General features: G+C 41.8%; 1 protein-coding gene across 1 annotated transcript in view; it reads right to left on the minus strand.

Annotated features, from left to right (window-relative positions):
* Positions 1–6,404: 6,404 nt before the first annotated feature.
* The window catches only part of PLCG2 (phospholipase C gamma 2), a 169,759-nt gene continuing 159,885 nt past the window's right edge, over positions 6,405–16,278 (minus strand). The window contains exons 32-33 of the mRNA XM_004468949.3: positions 11,040–11,224; positions 6,405–10,383 (exon numbers count right to left, since the gene is read on the minus strand). Coding sequence (XP_004469006.2) covers positions 10,341–10,383; positions 11,040–11,224 — 228 coding nt within the window. The 3' untranslated portion in view covers positions 6,405–10,340. The remainder of the gene's footprint in view (positions 10,384–11,039; positions 11,225–16,278) is intronic.

The following is a 16,278-nucleotide window of genomic DNA, read 5'->3' on the forward strand; positions in this document are numbered from 1 at the left end:
TGTGTGCATTTGATCAGGCTTGCGACTTGTACTATTTAGTTTCTCTGTATCTTTGTTCTGTGTCTCCTAAACCTGTAATTTTCAGTAAGAGCTCTGTTAGTCTATGTTGTGAGGAGCATAGACATTTGAGTTGTTACAGTTTATTGGTACAGTGTTATTGTTATATTTACCTTGAATTATAATTTGTCTAATACTAACAATGCATGCCAGCTTTATTTTTTTTAGAATTTGCCTGGTATATCTTTTATGTAACTTTCTTTTTCTTTTCCTTTTTGAAAAATAAGATTGAAAAAATAGGAAAATGGAAAGATCACTCGTAATTATTAGTTGCTAATATTTTCTACATTCTTTTAGTCACAGCATCCCTCTCTACCTCCTCCCTCATTTACTTTTCATTATTATTCTTTTTTTTAAGATTTATTTATTTCTCCCCGCTTCCTCCATTGTCTGCTCTCTGTGTCCATTCTTCCATTCTCTGTGTGTTCTTCTGTGTCTGCTTATATTCTCATTAGACAGCTCCAGGAACTGATCCTGGGACCTTCCAGAGTGGGAGAGAGGCGATCATTCTCTTGCACCACCTCAGCTCCCTGGTCTGCTAAGTCTCTTATTGTCTCTCCTCTATGTCTCTTTTTGTTGCGTCGTCTTGCTGCGTCAGCTCTCCACTTTGGCCGGCACTCCTGCGCGGGACAGCACTCCATGTGGGCCGGCACTCCATGTGGACCAGCTTGCCTTCACCAGGAGGCCCTGGGAATCAAACACTGGACCTCCTATATGATAGATGGGAGCCCAATTGCTTGAGCCACATCTGCTTCCATTACTTATTCTTTTGTTTAAGTGTGTCACTTCTGAACCAGAAGGCTTGAATATGCCTGTGTGCCCAGATGATAGAGTAAGTCTGCTTTAACATTTGTGCCAAGCACACCTGCTCTTTCAACCTTTTAAGAATAAATAAAACACATAGCAAAAATAAAACGATCTTATCCCATCTCAGTCCCCCATCGTGTGCTCAATCCCTGCCTTGACTGTGAGATTTTCCTTTCAGTACATTTTTACCTGTCCCCACTAAGCAGTTACTCACCATTGTCTTCTCCCTCCAGGTCTTGGCTACCACCAGTTGACAGCTTTCTCTGTTGACATACCTATTCTGGATATTTGACTTAAATGGAATCATAGAATATGTGACACTTGCGTCTGGCTGCTTCTTTCACTTGGCTTTTTTTTTTTTTAATTTTTTAAAAGAAACCTTAGATTGCATTAATGTTACATAAAAAATATAGGGGATTTCCATATGCCCCACTTCTTCCCCCCACACACTCTTTCCCACATTAGCAACATCCTTCATTAGTGGTATATTTGTTACAATTGATGAACACATATTGAAGCATTGCCACTAACCGCGAATTATAGTTTACACTCTGCCCCATGCAATTTTGTAAGTTATGGCAAAATATATAATGGCCTGTATCCAGCATTGCGATGTCATGCAGGACAATTCCAATGTCTTAAAATGCCTCCACATTACATCTATTTTTCCCTCTCCCTACCCTCTGAACCTCTAGTGGTCAATACTTCCACATCAATGATAAAAGTTCTTCATTGCTAGAATAACACTAAGTCTATATAAGAATAATAGTAAGTCTACTTTAGCCCATTGTTCATCTCCCAATCCTGAGGATTCTGTGATTGTGATGTCCACTCCACCTTTAAATGAGAGGGGGCTTAGATTCCATGGGGCAGATGGATGGGACTCTCTTGCTTGCAGTTGCAGACTCTCTGTTCCTTGGGGTGGGCTTGTCCATCATCATCTCCTTGTTTGTTGTCCTGGGTGAGTCCAATGAACTGGAGAGTATGTGCTTCAACTCTGCTGAGATTCAGGGCACTTGGCATATTTTCGAGGTTCATCCACATTGTAGCATGTGTTGCTACTTCATTTCTTTCTGTGGTTGAATAATATTCCATTGTGTATTTATGTGTATATACACATATACATAAATGTATACCACCATTTGTTTACCCGTTCCTCCAGTGATGGACTGCTGAGTTATTTCTACCTTTTGCCTCTTGTGAATACTGCTGCTGTGAACATGTCTGTACACGTATTTGAGTACCTTTTAACAATTTGGAGGGCAGATACCTATTGGTGGAATTGCTGGGTCACATGGCAATTCTATGATTAACTTTTTGAGGAAACACTAAACTGTTTTCCACAATGACTGAATATTTTATATTCCCACCAGCAATGTACAAGGACACCAGTTTTACCACATAATCACTAACACTGTTATTTCCTGGATTTGGCAGGGCGGGGGCAGGGGGGGTTTGGTAATAGCCATCTTAGTGAGTAGGAAGTAGTGCCTCATTGTAGATTTGATTTGCATTTCCCTAATGACTAATGATCTTGAATAAATTTTCATGTCCTTGTTGGTCATTTGTATATCTTATTTTTTTTTAATTTTTATTGTAGAAACATATATTCAACCCCAAGTTTCCTTTTTTAACCACTTTCAAGTGTACAATTCATTAATATTTATTACATTCACAACATCGTGACACTGTCACCAGTATTCATTACCCTCACTTTATTCAGCACCTTAAATGGAAACTGTCCTCACTTTAAGCAATAACTACCTCTTCCCATTCATCACCCAACACTCAAAAAGTCATAGAGACTTTTTTTTCCTATGAAATTTGCTTCTTCTAAGTGTTTTATATAAATTAGGTGATACAATATTTGTCTTTTGTGTCTGGTTTATTTCACTCAACATGATAGCTTCAAAGTTCATGGAAGTTGTACTTGCATCAGAACTTCTTTCCTTTTTAGGCTGAATAACATTCTATTGTGTGTATATACCATATTTTGATTATCCACTCATCTGCTGATGACACATGGGTTGTTTTCAACTTTTGACTATGCTGCTGTAAACACTGGTAGACAAATATCTGTTTGAGTCCTTTCAGTTCTTTGGGATATATACCAAGAAGCGGGATTGCCAAGTCATATGGTAGTTCTACTTTCAACTTTTTGAGGAATCGCCAAACTCATTTCCACAGTGGCTGCACCACTGTATAATGCCACTAGCAGTCTTGTATAATGTCTATTCAAGTCAATTGTCCATTTTTAAATTGGGTTATTTGTCTTTTTTGTGGTTGAATTGTAGTAGTTTTTTGTATATATTGAATATTAAACCCTTATCAGATATATTGTTAGCAATTATTTTCTCTCATTCTGTGGGTTGTCTTTTAACTTTCTTGGTAATGTCCTTTGCACAAGAGCTTTTCATTTCGATGAAGTCTATTTTATCTATGTTTTATTTTGTGACTCATGTCTCTGTTGTCATATCAAGAATTCATCACCAAATCCAAGGTCATGAAGATTTACCCCATGTTTTCTTCCAAAAGATTTACTTTTTCTCTACATTTGTCATTAATCCATTTCGCGTTATTTTATATCACCTGAGGTAGGAGTCCAACTTCATTTTTTGGCCTGTGGATATCTAGCTGTCCTAGCACAATTTGTTGAAGAGACTATGCTTTCCTGATTGAATAGTCTTACTGCCCTTCTCAAAAATCACTGGTCATGGATGTATGGGTTTATTTCTGGACTTCCAGTTCTATTCCAGTGGTCAACATGTCTATCCTAAAGCCAGCACCATTCTGTTTTGTTCAATGTAACTTTATAGTAAGTTTTGAAGTTGGGAAGTGTGAGTCCCCCAACTTTGTTTTTTCCAGTATTGTTTTGACTATTCAGGGCTCATTGCAATTTTCTATGAATTTGAAGATCAACTTTTTCATTTCTGGAAAAAACCACTTGAATTTTGATAGGGATTGCACTGAATCTGTAGATTGCTTTGGATAGAATTCCCATCTTAACAACATTAAGTATTCTAAAACATGAACATGAGATGTCTTGTCATTTTTCATTAATTTCTTTCAGAAGTGTTGTGTATATTTCAGTGTAGTGTCTTTCATACCCTTAGTTAATTTTTTTCCTTGATATTTTATTCATTTAGATGTTATTGTACATGGAATTTATTTTCTAAATTTCTTCTTAGGATTGTTCATTGTTAGTAAGAGAAATTCAGTTGATTTTTTGCTTGTGCTCTTGTATCCTTTTCATTCATTAGCTCTAGTAGTATTATGTGTGTATGCGGATTCCTTTAGATTTTCTATAAATAAGATGTCAGTCACAAATATAGTTTTAATTCTTCTTTTCCAGTCTGAATGCCTTTTCTTTTTCTTGCCTAATTGCCCTGGCTAGAACTTCTGGTACCATATTGAATAGCAGTGGTGAAAGTGGACTTCCTTGTCTAAGGGGAAAACTTTCACTCTTTTACCACTAACTATAATGTTAGATGTTGGTTTTTCATAAACGGCTTATCATAGCAAGAAAGTTTCCTTCTATTCCTAGTTTTCTGCATTGTGTTTTTTTTTTTTTTTTAACGTGAAAGGGTACTGGATTTTGTCAAATGCCTTTTCTACATCTATTAATGTATTAATTTCTTCATCTTTGTATACATTGATTTTTAAATATATCCATGCTACATGTGTTCCATTCTTTTCTTACAGATATTCCATATTTTATCTATATATCTGCCTAATGGGAATTTATATTGTGTTCTTTTGTTCCTTCTTTGCTAATAAAATCAATGCAGTGATGACCCTTGTATATCTTCTTTGGGCACATGTATTAGACCTCAGGCACGCTTTCTAGCAATAATAACTTCTCACTGTGTGGGCCTCTGTTGAACAATGTGGGATGTTTAGCATCCCTCACTCACACCTGTAGGTGCTGGGAACGATGATGACACAGATGCTACACACATTTCTTTCACCCACTGGTGGCAGGCAGGAAACCTCCCAATCCCCTCCCTCATCTCCAAAAATAACCTCTGGGCAATGACCACTCATTACATCTTCTGGTGTGCACACAGATGCATTTCTGTTAGTCGTACACTTAGAAGTGAATTGCTGGGTTTGGGTGTGCATATGGTTAACTTTAATAGGTAGTGCCAAATCTTTTTATCGTGGTAGCTTTGTACCACTTTACACCACAGCCAGAATGTCAGTTGCTCTACATGCTTGTCAACACTTAGTATTCTCAGGCTTTTTAACTTTAGACACTAATAGGTATGTGGTGGTATCTCATTGTGGTTTTAATTTGCATTTTCCCTTATGAATAATGAGCGAGGATATAGTCTTGAGGTGCATTTGTGGATTTTGCCCACTTTTCTAATGGATTGTATTTTCATAGTCATATTCTGACTGGAGTCCTTTGTCAAATAGATCATTGCAAATATCTTCTATAGACTCTGGCTTGTCTTTTCACTCTTCAGTTATATCCCTTGATAAACACGAGTTCTGAATTTTAGTGGACTCAAGTTCTGTCGTGTTCCTTTAGGGTTAATGCCTACTCCAGGGTTGTGAAGACCTCCTAGGGGCTTTATTGTTTTACCTTTTACTCTTTGATCTATAATTTGACTGAACTTGATTTTTTAAGTCCAATGTAAGGCACGGGTCAAATTTCATTTCCATTGCTGATGCTGAAGTAAACTGGCTTCCTAGAGATAAAGCTGGTCGGTACCCACAGGGCAATAATTAACTGCATCACCACCCAACAATTCCATTTCTATGCACAAGAATCATTTGCATTACTCATTAATCTGCAACTACTAAATAATATATTCTACAACTTACGAAGTTGTAAAGTAGCTCAAAGACAGTGCAAGGACTAGACACTCTAGACTCTGATCATCTGGCCAGCTGATGCCTCTTTATGTATTGTTCTCTGAATTCTCCTTCGAACCAGTTGTAACATTTTATTGGCTCCCTCGATTAATGGGTTAAATAAGATTTTCGACGTGTTAAATATCTGCACGAGAGTTATCCATTTTAAGAAGGGGTTCTTTAACAGTTCTCATTTCTTCTTTGCTTTTTATCACTCTCTGTTCAAGTGTCTCATGCAGGCATTTGTCACAGGCTGTTCCTGTCTTTCTAGCAGGGTGACTAGGAGGAACAGGATGGCTGTAGCATGCACAAGATGACTTCCTGTGCGCCAGGGTGTTGGCAGGAAGATGCAGAGATGAATGGGTCTAACATACCCAATCACTTAGCTGAGAAATGTACTTCATAATCATAACTGATTGCTCCTTCCACTGCTAAACATTCTTCCAAAGACCATAGAATTAAAGAGCAGTCATGGATTCATTTTATAAACTTAGGTATCTACATAGAATAAATTTTTGTTGAACACAAGACAAACCTATAACCTACAGAAAAAAGTGATTTTTTAAAAGAATTGTAACTATCTAATAACTGAAGTATTCCTTTTCTATTTTATTTGGGAGCTTTTTTAAAAAAATAAAGAGAAGACAAGGGGAAAAAAAGGCTCTGGGCAAATTGCCGTATTCGTCCAGATCAAAAAAATTTTTAATATAATACAGCCATTTAATTTTCCACATTAACAACAGTCAACATCTGTGTGACTCATTCACATAATTCTCTATGTACATACAAGCACACACTATTTATATAAAAAATAAATTAAGCTTTAAAAATGAAACATAAGTTTACAAATGTAGCCTTTTAAGCCTAATGAAAAATAAGAAATGTGGAAATTTCTAAGAGACGGGATCACTGTAGAGTCTTGCTCTGAAGAAAGTATTTTGAAAAGTGAAATACCTGGGGGAATCATTTGAGTATTTTTCAAATGCCAATTTTGTAATTCTGAATATTTCAGAATATAATTATTAACTTCATGTTGATTGGCTATGGCTTTAGGATTTCCTCCCCCCCCCCCCCCTCAATTATTGTCTTGCAAGTTGAAGAGTAACATTCCTTTTTTAAATGACTGGACCCCTTTTGATGATCTTTTTTGCTTTCCAACTAAAAGTCATCATGTAGTAGCCTTAGATCAGCAAAATTAAACTTTTATGCTCAGATACCTCCTAAGTGAATTTTGGAAACCTATATATACCCTTGCATATTTCTAAATTGACATCTAAAAGTTTTCATCATAAATACTGCAAGAGGATATAAATTTTGGTATATTGTAGCGATTGCATCTTTAAATAAAGCTGATACCGTCCTTTAAAAATTTAGCCAAGAGGCTCTAAATACAAAAACTACTTGACAGACGTTATCATCTTTTCAAAAACTACATGAAGACAATTTTAAATAGTAGGAAATCCCACATTTTTATTTGTACTCACTGAAATTGCATTATTTCACTTCCCTCTCAATTTTAACCTAAAAATGTTTGCTTTTACATTGTTTACACTTATTATATATCTAACAAATTATATAAAATAATTTCATGTTAAGTATATAAAAAGTTTCTTCTGGATTGAGTTTTAGTACACACTTGATTGGTACACACATATAGTACAAATTGTAATAAATTATTGAAAACAGTAAAATTTCATTGGGAATCCATCAGCTAATGAGATGAAGGGGACTCTTTTTCCCCAGTTGGTTCACATAGGTGTAAATTAATATTATCACTGTTAGAGTGAGCCAAGATGTAGCATCAATTCTCATCAACCTTGTCTATTTCACATAACATGGAGATGGGAATGGAAGCAGTATCACTGAATTCTTCCAGTGCCTCTTATATGTTTAAAAAAAAAAAAAAGTCAAATCAATTGGATCCACCTTCAATTTTGTTAAAAGCAAAGAACTGGGAAACCCAAGACTTGCAAAAGGACTTTTACCCTGTTCTTAACAGTCTCTCACCTTCTGGGCAACCATATTTTGAACTGATGTTCCCAGAAGCTCCTATATTTTGGGTCAGGCTCTACAACACTCTTCTTCTGAAGCATGAGGAAAGGGCATTTTCTCTGGCAGAAAATTCTTAGGAAAGACTCCTACAGGAAGGTGAGGATCCGAAAACCATTCTAGCCTGAGGACTCCTTGGAGAGCTCTGGCCTACCCTTTAGGTTGAGACTGTCTGGTTTAAAGACTGCTGCCCTTGATGGTTTAAGTTTAGATTTCTTTCACTAAGTCACAAGGCATAGGCATTATTAGGTCATGTTGCTGGGCTGACTGCTTAACTGTAGCAGCAGGTCTTCCAACGCGTTCCCCCATAAACCAGTCCCTTGATGTAGTTCTTGACATCAGATTTGGGCTACGGCTAGTCTATAGCCCTCTCAGTTCTGCATGCTAGGATAGCCACATCTCACAATAAATCATTCAACTTTGTATAACCTAAATTTCCCAAACTCAAATAACCACTCTCATTCTCCCTATTTTTCCATGTGCTAACTGGTGCTCTAAATAATATCCTTAGGTAAATGGAGAACAAAAACAATTTAACATATACGTGGTCATGGTTTTGACCCAAAAAGGCTGCTGCCGTCTTTCCCAGTGCTCTCACTACTACGCTCCTTTACCAAATCGACTCTGGTTCAACAGCCATGTACTAAGGACACCTATGCCAGCACCTGGATGCTTAGGTTGTGGCACCTGAAGCAGACTCTGGGAAAAGCAGCGGTGCCATCTGTGCTCCTCACTTGCCCTCCCTTTGTCTTTCCTGGGGGCACCAGCTAAGTCCCCATCACCTCCAAGAATCAGATTAATGTGTCACCCTACTAAAGGGAAGGTGGAAGAATCAAAGCAAATACTCTCTAAGTGTGGAGTTCAAGATACGGTAGCACCTAGGAGATACTTTTAGCTAGAGGGTTCTTCCCAGCACCGTTTGTATTATAACCTGAATTTTACACAGGAGCAGCTGCAGAGGGCCTTAGCTTCTGTCTGCTATCCTATCATTTCTCAATCTCTTTGATAAAATAGGAAAAAAAAATTCCATTTTAAGCAGAAAGGGGATCCAGGCTTTAGCATTTGGCTTTACAGTGGAGTGAAATGGGAAGCCATGTCTCTCATACACAAAAGGAATGGCAGCAACGCCTGAGCTCTACCATGCAGAAGTAATGATAGAGCCGAAAGGGCGGCGAGCTTCCGCATCAAGAATTGGGCTTAAGTCTACTTGGCCAAATGCCAGTGGTTACAGAGTCTGAAAATCCCTTCCCTGCAACACTGAGCTCAATACCTTTTGCATCCACCCTTTCCTGAAAGTTGCTTTGAGCACATGCTACCAGCAGGCATATTCTTCTCTTGCTCACTGCCAAGTAAAATAACTCCCAATTTGAGGAATAACTCAATTAATGTCACAAAATAATAGCCCTACCTGGGTCTGACTACTTTGACCTACACTCCCGGCTTTCAGAAGGTAAAATGCATCTCGCTCAGGAGCGCGTGGATGTGTGCATTCCATGAGCACCTGCTCTTTGTTGGGTTTTCGTATTGTACCCCCAGACCATGGCCCAGTGCACATCACATGGAATGAAGCCATGGGATCGACCAGAGCCTGGCGTGTCTTCATCTTTAAGCTTAGCTCGCTGCTACTGAAAGCTGGTACCTCAGAACTGCCCAGGAAGCAGCTACCGTGTGCCTGGGCCGCGGCCTGACCGAGAACCGGCACAGCCGTCCCGCAGCCTCCGCACTGTGTCGAGAGGCACAGGTGTACGAGACGGGCCGGAGCGTCTGAGCAGCAGGCAGAGCGAGGGCAATAAGCTGGCTGAGCCTTCAGCTGTCCCTGGGCTCTGAGCGGCATTGAAAAGCAGAGAGGCCCAAAGATTTCCACTCCCCACCCCAATCGTTCCAGTCAAGTAGCAGGTCTCTACCGCTCATCGCTCTTGTGCAGAGGACATTCAGAAGTTTTCTTAACGAACAGAGGGTCCATCAACCAACCGTCTCTCTTTACCATGGCAGGTCCATGCAGGAGGCTGGTCTAGCCAGCCAGCTGGCTGGTGGTGGCTCAGCGCATTGAGCTGAGCCGCTGGCCGGGGGCAGGGAGGTCAGAGGGACATGCCGGGCAAGGGGAGGGCCCCCTGTTGGGCCCTCGTGGCAGCCGATGGCCGGCACTGTGGAGTCACCTGCCTCTTAGTAAAAATCCTTTTCGGAATCTAATGCCTTAGTTCCTTAAGTTTTGGTCTCCTCTTCCATGGAAGTCAATGACCTGGGTCCTCGGAGGCAGAAAGGTGATCCTGCCCAGCCTGTGGGGAATTTGTCGAGACTTCCACTGCTTTTATTTAGTAAGGTTTGGAACACGAGGGCCCCACCCGAGAAGCGCGTTTTCAGGACGCTCTAGAGAGAATCTAAGTTAAGAAAGTTGTTCAGGACGAAAAGGAAAGCAGGAAATCGCCCCAACTCATGCCGGTTGGGTCTTCTTGGGAAATGTCATGTTGTTGACAGGCTTGAAGAGAGGAGGATGTCACAGGTTAGCATCTTCCAACGGGTGGGATCAAGCACAGCCACAAGCTCCCCTTACGAACGCACCCCCGCTTCTATGAGTAAAACTTGCTGTTGCTGACTCTCTTCTCCCTCAACCTGAAACAGAGCAGATTTCGCCGTCACCAATCGGGTGTAAGAAACAGGCCATGAGCTGAACTCTGCAGGGCTTTCCCAGCTGGTGGGTCCCAGCAAGCTCTACATCTTAATTCCCCCTCTGGTAAACAAGGGCTGCCACCTAGCCCGGAGAACAAAGTCAAGAACCAATGAGAAGAGCAGGGCTAAGGAGCTCAGCACAGAGCTTCTCCTTGGAGGGGCTTGGGAATTTTCGCTGGGAAAATTCTCATTGCGTGGGGCCATCCAGCACATTGCCAGACACTAGGAGTTCCACGACATGCCTGAAGCACCACTTCTGGGGTGATTCTGCCCAAACTTAGAATGGCCGGACAAGCACATTCTCAGGAACCTAAGTGGGGCTTGTTTGAAGGCAGTAGTCATCATTTATTTTCTGTCCTTCTAGAGATGACAGTTCTACTTGGAGTTGCTGCCGATCTTTAGCTATTACTGTACGTGAATATACAGATTAAAGGGAACTAGAGTCAAGGGTACCAGTCAAAGGATTTCCTAAGAAAGCAACATAGGGGGCCTTCCAGAAGGCTAGCCCCAGGGCCCCAAGGTCACTGTGCTCGATGCACTTGAAGGAGCAAGCCCCCCACCCCCAGGAGGATCTGCGGGTGGAGGAGAGGCTGGCCCACCTCCGGTTGCACTTCTCCTGGCACAGCTGGAGCTGGTTCTCGTTGACATTGAACTCTCTGACGAGGGCATCCCGGTTGGCATTGCGCAAGTTCTGGTGCGTGTCATATAGAAAAAGCTGGTTGTTCAGCTCCTCCTGCCGTCTGCGCAGCTGGCGGCAGGAGGAGTAAAGCTCCTCCTCGCTCTCCTGGGGAGCAGAGCACAGCAATGGGGTCACTGGGGCCTGGGCACAAGACCCCCTCTGCAGGCGCCTGAGGGAGCACGGGCAGACCCTCCCCCAGGATAACGGGCCCTGTGACAAAGGAGTCTGGGGGCGGGTGTTGGTGAAGGTTATTCTGACCATTTGCAAAGGGGCAGAGGAGTAAAAGGATGGTCTTTTGGAGGAAAACCAGATGGTTCTTGGTGACTAATTGCACAGGACAGATGTGTTACAACTGGGACTATCCTAGGAAATTCAGGATCTATTTTAAACCAAGATTAAACTCACAATTATTTATTCACTGGAAGCAAGAAATTTATAAAATGTGTTCTTCATAGCATTGGCTTTATTGTGAAACAAAAACAAACCCATTGCCCATTGGTCCCAATGTGTTTTCATTGGCTTACATCACCTTCTGGCCCTTTTCCAAATGCAGCGGCTCTAAGCAGTGGGCCACAGCAGATGGGGAAGCAGCGGCTTAATATAAGGACAGAACTGCAAGCAGGAGCCAGATCACTTAGGGTCTACTAGGGGTCTTAAAAGCCAAGGTAACAGCTACTACTTGGATGAACCTTGAACACGTGCTCAGTGAATATTATATGATGCCACTAATATGAAATGCCCAGAAGAGGCAAATCCATGGAGACAGAAAGTGGATTAGTGGTCGCCAGGGGCGGGGGAGAGCACTGGGGCTGGAGATGAAGCGTGACAGCTAATGGGTCTGGGGTTTCCTTTGGGGCCAATGAAAATGTTGTCCTGTTGATGGTGGTGAGTGCGCACACTCCATAAATACACTGCAAACCACTGAATAGCATGCTCTTTAAATGCATGAATTATGTGGTATGTGAATTATATTTCAATAAAGCTGTTACAAAAAAAAAAAAGCTGAGGTGACACAGCTCACACCTCTGGGGATGGGCTGTGACAGGTTGGCCAGGAACAGTGCCATCCCCCCCACACACACACACCCCCGCCAGGCACGTGACCAAGCCAGTCCAACGAGATCATCACCGGGCTGTCACTGGAGCACTCAGAAAAAAGATGGTGTCTTTTCCTGGGGCTTAGACTAAGGAAGAGAGGCATGTTTCGCATTGCTGGTGGTTCTGCAGTGGTCCTTCGGCTATCAGGTAGAGAAGGTCGGCCAGGGAAGGAAATCAAAAGAAGGAAATCAAAATAGAGCCACTGAGCCTACCCTGGATTCAGCCGGGACTGATACAAGACCTAGTCCGTAGCCACGCAGTCCTGTGAGCCAAATATTCCTCGTTACGCTAAGGGAAATAATCCATCAGGGTGGGCGAGCTCCTTGTCAGGAGGGAAGGAGGACATTCTGCCTCACTTAGGTTTTTGAAAGATCACTTGCTACATGTGAAGAATGGCTACTCAGGGAGTCAGTTAATTTATGCCCTTCCTGATGGAGACCAGCTTTCTCCTTCCTCTCAAGAATAAAGCAAAACTGAACAGAACCCCTACTCAGCCTGACCACTAACGCTCGCTTTTCACCTTCTCCTTTGGACTTCATAGATGCAGTGACTAATTCATCTTCAGGTTCAAGTTCAAAATGGACCTCTTCCCTAATGCTTCTATAATTACAGGGCTGTTTCTCCTTTTTCTGAACCCCAAAGCATTTATAGCCTATATAGTTTAAATGAGATACACATTCAGGAAGGCACATAAAATATATGTGTGATTAATGAGTAACCATAAAGCAAACAGGTATGGATCCACCACCCAAGTCAAGCACTACAGCCTTGTCACGAGCGGTCGGTAGGTCACCCTGGGGCCCTCCCAATCAAGGTCCCCTCCTTCCCACTTAGGATTTTGGGATAATCACTTCCTGGAAGTTTTTCAGTCTGAGTTTCATGTACATATTCATATTGCTCTTCTTTCCCAAGTCTACAGTTATTTCTATTTTCTAATATATTTTACTGATTGCTTTACTCACCATTGCTTCTTGCACCAACACCTTCTTGCTTACATAAGCATGCTGGTAGTTCTTTTAGAAAAGTTCCACGAGCACTAAATTATCTGTCCCCTTTGTATGCCTGAAAAATACCTTCCCTTCTGCCCTCACTCTTGAACGATGGTTTATTAGGAATAGAATGTCTAAACTTAGAGCTGTGTGTCTTGAGCATTTTGAAGGTATTATCCCTTAGTCTTTAGGCTGCTATATCTGTAGATGTTCCACGGTCAGTCAGTTCTTCGTAGGTAATCTGGCTTTTCTTCATTTTTGTTGTATTAGTTTTTTCTTTATCCTGAGATTCTGCCAATTCAATCTGATGTATGGATTTGTACTTCTTTATACTGCTCTGCTTATATTCTCAGGACCTGTGTGTCTTCAGTGACTTCTTTTATGTTTATCCTATCATGGTGCGTTCAAGGCAAATTTCCCAGCACACTCTCCGAATTTACTATTTCCTTCTTTATATCCATTCTAAAATTTTCTATTCACTAAGATTTAAATTTTTTTTTCTTAAGAATTTTCGGGTTTTATTTCCAGTATTTCTAATTGGTTCTTTCACTCTTCATTAAGAGCAAAAAGGCTCGTTCTTTTTCAAGTGTATGTTATTTTTTTTGGATTCTCTCTTGAAAACAAACAAAACTTAAAAAATACTTATTTCAAAGTTATTTTCGGATTCACTGGAGTAAAATCTCTTATTTTTACATTTGTTGCTTTCTTGCATTATTTTCCTCCTGTGCTGTAAAGTTTGAATTTGCAGGCTTATCTTGAAAGGGAAGTGTTCCCTCCCTGTAACTCTGTATTTGGCTATCTGAACCCTGTAACTAGGGCAACTCCGGAGGGAAGGGCCAGCAAAGTGTCACATAGGTGGCTCTAGGTTCCCAGGAATAATACATGGCCTGGCCTGGCCTTGGTCTGCTTTTTCCCATCCCCTCAAGCAAGTGGCTGACCACTGGCCTGGGCTCCTGGGAACTTGCCACCTACCCCCTCCCGCCCCCAGCCAAAGGTGCTTCCGAAGGCCCACCGCCGCCCTAGTTCTAAACCATCTGGTCCACGCACTCCAGTCCCCACTGCATTAGCAATGAAATGAAATGAAATAATTAAGTATTCAAGTATAAGGAGTTAAAAAAGAACAGCAGTGGCCTAAGGACAGAAGATTGACACAGTAAAGATAAATGTAGAAGTGAATGAAGGAGAAAACAGCCAAAATATAAAATAAATGCAAAAGCTGGGTTTGTGGGGAAAAGCACAGAAACAATTAAGTAGATAATCTATTATCTAATTTAATCTGGAAACGTGGATGGGCACAAATACCCAAATAAGACATGAAAATGAGAATACAACTATAGGTAAGTAGAAACGAAAAGGACTGCTGCCTTGCTAAACCCTGTGAAATAAGTAAAAGCCAAGGTGATAATTTAAAAATGAATATATGTACATATATACTATAATAAGGATATTATATCTCATATACACACACAGACACATTTCCTATTTTGGAAATGACCCCGAAGACAGGAAAAAGTGAAGAGACTAATTTTATCCTTGAAGAAAATGAGAAACGTGTTACAACTAGGCCCCAAAATTTTCACAGATGCTATCTAACATCTGTTAGCTTTGGGAAGCAGATAATGCCAATTCTGTTCAAAATGTTCCATAGCCCTAAGAAAGAAAGAAGGCTTCCAAGTAATTTTTATGAAGCCAGCACAACAAAACCTGACAAAAACTGTAGACCAAACTCCCAAAGAATACCAGTGCAAAAATCCTAAATTAAATATGAACACATAGCTTACAGAAGCACATTAAAGAGCACTGTTCTTTCTCTCAAACCCTTTTGTCCATGCTCTAAAGATGACAGCGTCACAATCCTTGTCTCCTCAAACCTCCCACTCCTAGCTGATGGCCTTGCTCATGGCTTCACATAGAAAGGAGAAGCAGTTCGAGGAGAACATACACTGATGAGAAATCTTATTTTCCCACCACCAAATCTGCCCGTCTGCGCACGTGGACTGAGTCACCCTTCTTTCCAGCTGGCCCACCACCATTCCTCTTCTCTGCACCTTTCCTTTCCCTTCTTTTCTAAGTATTCTAAGTCCAAGAGCAGCCTACAGGCTCATTTTCTAAAAGATCTCCCTTCGCTCCATGTCCCCCTCCAGCTACTGCCCCACTTCCCTTCTCGACTTCAGAACAGATGTCCTTGCACAAGTCATTTGCTTCCCACCACTGCATCATCTACTCCCAATAACATTTTAAAATCTAATTTTCCAGGAGCCAGCAAGATAGCGGCAGAGTAAGGTGCTCCTAGAGTCAGCTCCTGCTCCAGGGCAGGTAGTAAACACCCAGAGATCTCTGGAGCTAGCTGGAGCACCTGTTTGGGGGCTCCAGGAGACCAGAAGAGCATCCTGCAATATCCTTGAAGGAGTGGAAGGAGAAGACTGCCCATCTGCAGAGAAGACTCCTGAGTAGAGCACCCCACACCCTGGAGGCTGGTGCCCATCCTCCACTGGAGGCACAAGCTGCCTTGGGAGCTGTTCCACAGCTGGAATTGAAAGCTCCACTTCCCAGAAAAGGGGGAAGAAGGCGGTTAGGCACCAATTTCAGCTACTGATGAGTAGATTCAGTGGGCTAAAGTATAATCCTGAGAACAGCTAGAGTTTGAGCCTGTCCAAGTCAGAAAGAGGCTGGGAGCTGCCATCTTAATGCCGTGCCGGCACGAGGGGCAACAGGGTTGACTGAGGATCCCTGTGCTGGTGGGGACTGGCTTCTTTCCATCCAGGTCAGATTGCAGCCTAGGGCCCAGCTCCATCTCCAGCAGAGAGGAAGCTGCGGGGACCTGCGCCAGCCTCTCTGGGAAGTTGCCAACCAAGCTGTGGAGGTCAGTGATTATCCTACTCTGGAGGCACCAGCTGCCCCAGGAACTATTCTGTGGCTGGAACTGGAAGCTCCATTTCCCAAAAATAGGGGAGTTGGAGATGGTTTGGCTGTCGATTTCAGCTACTGCTTGGGAGACTTGGCTGGCTAACATATAACGCTGGGAACAGCTAGGGTGTGAATCTGCCCAAGTCAGAAAGAGGCCAATGGCCAC

The sequence above is a fragment of the Dasypus novemcinctus genome, chromosome 18, assembly GCF_030445035.2.
Source record: "Dasypus novemcinctus isolate mDasNov1 chromosome 18, mDasNov1.1.hap2, whole genome shotgun sequence".
In the NCBI taxonomy this organism is placed as follows: domain Eukaryota; kingdom Metazoa; phylum Chordata; class Mammalia; order Cingulata; family Dasypodidae; genus Dasypus; species Dasypus novemcinctus.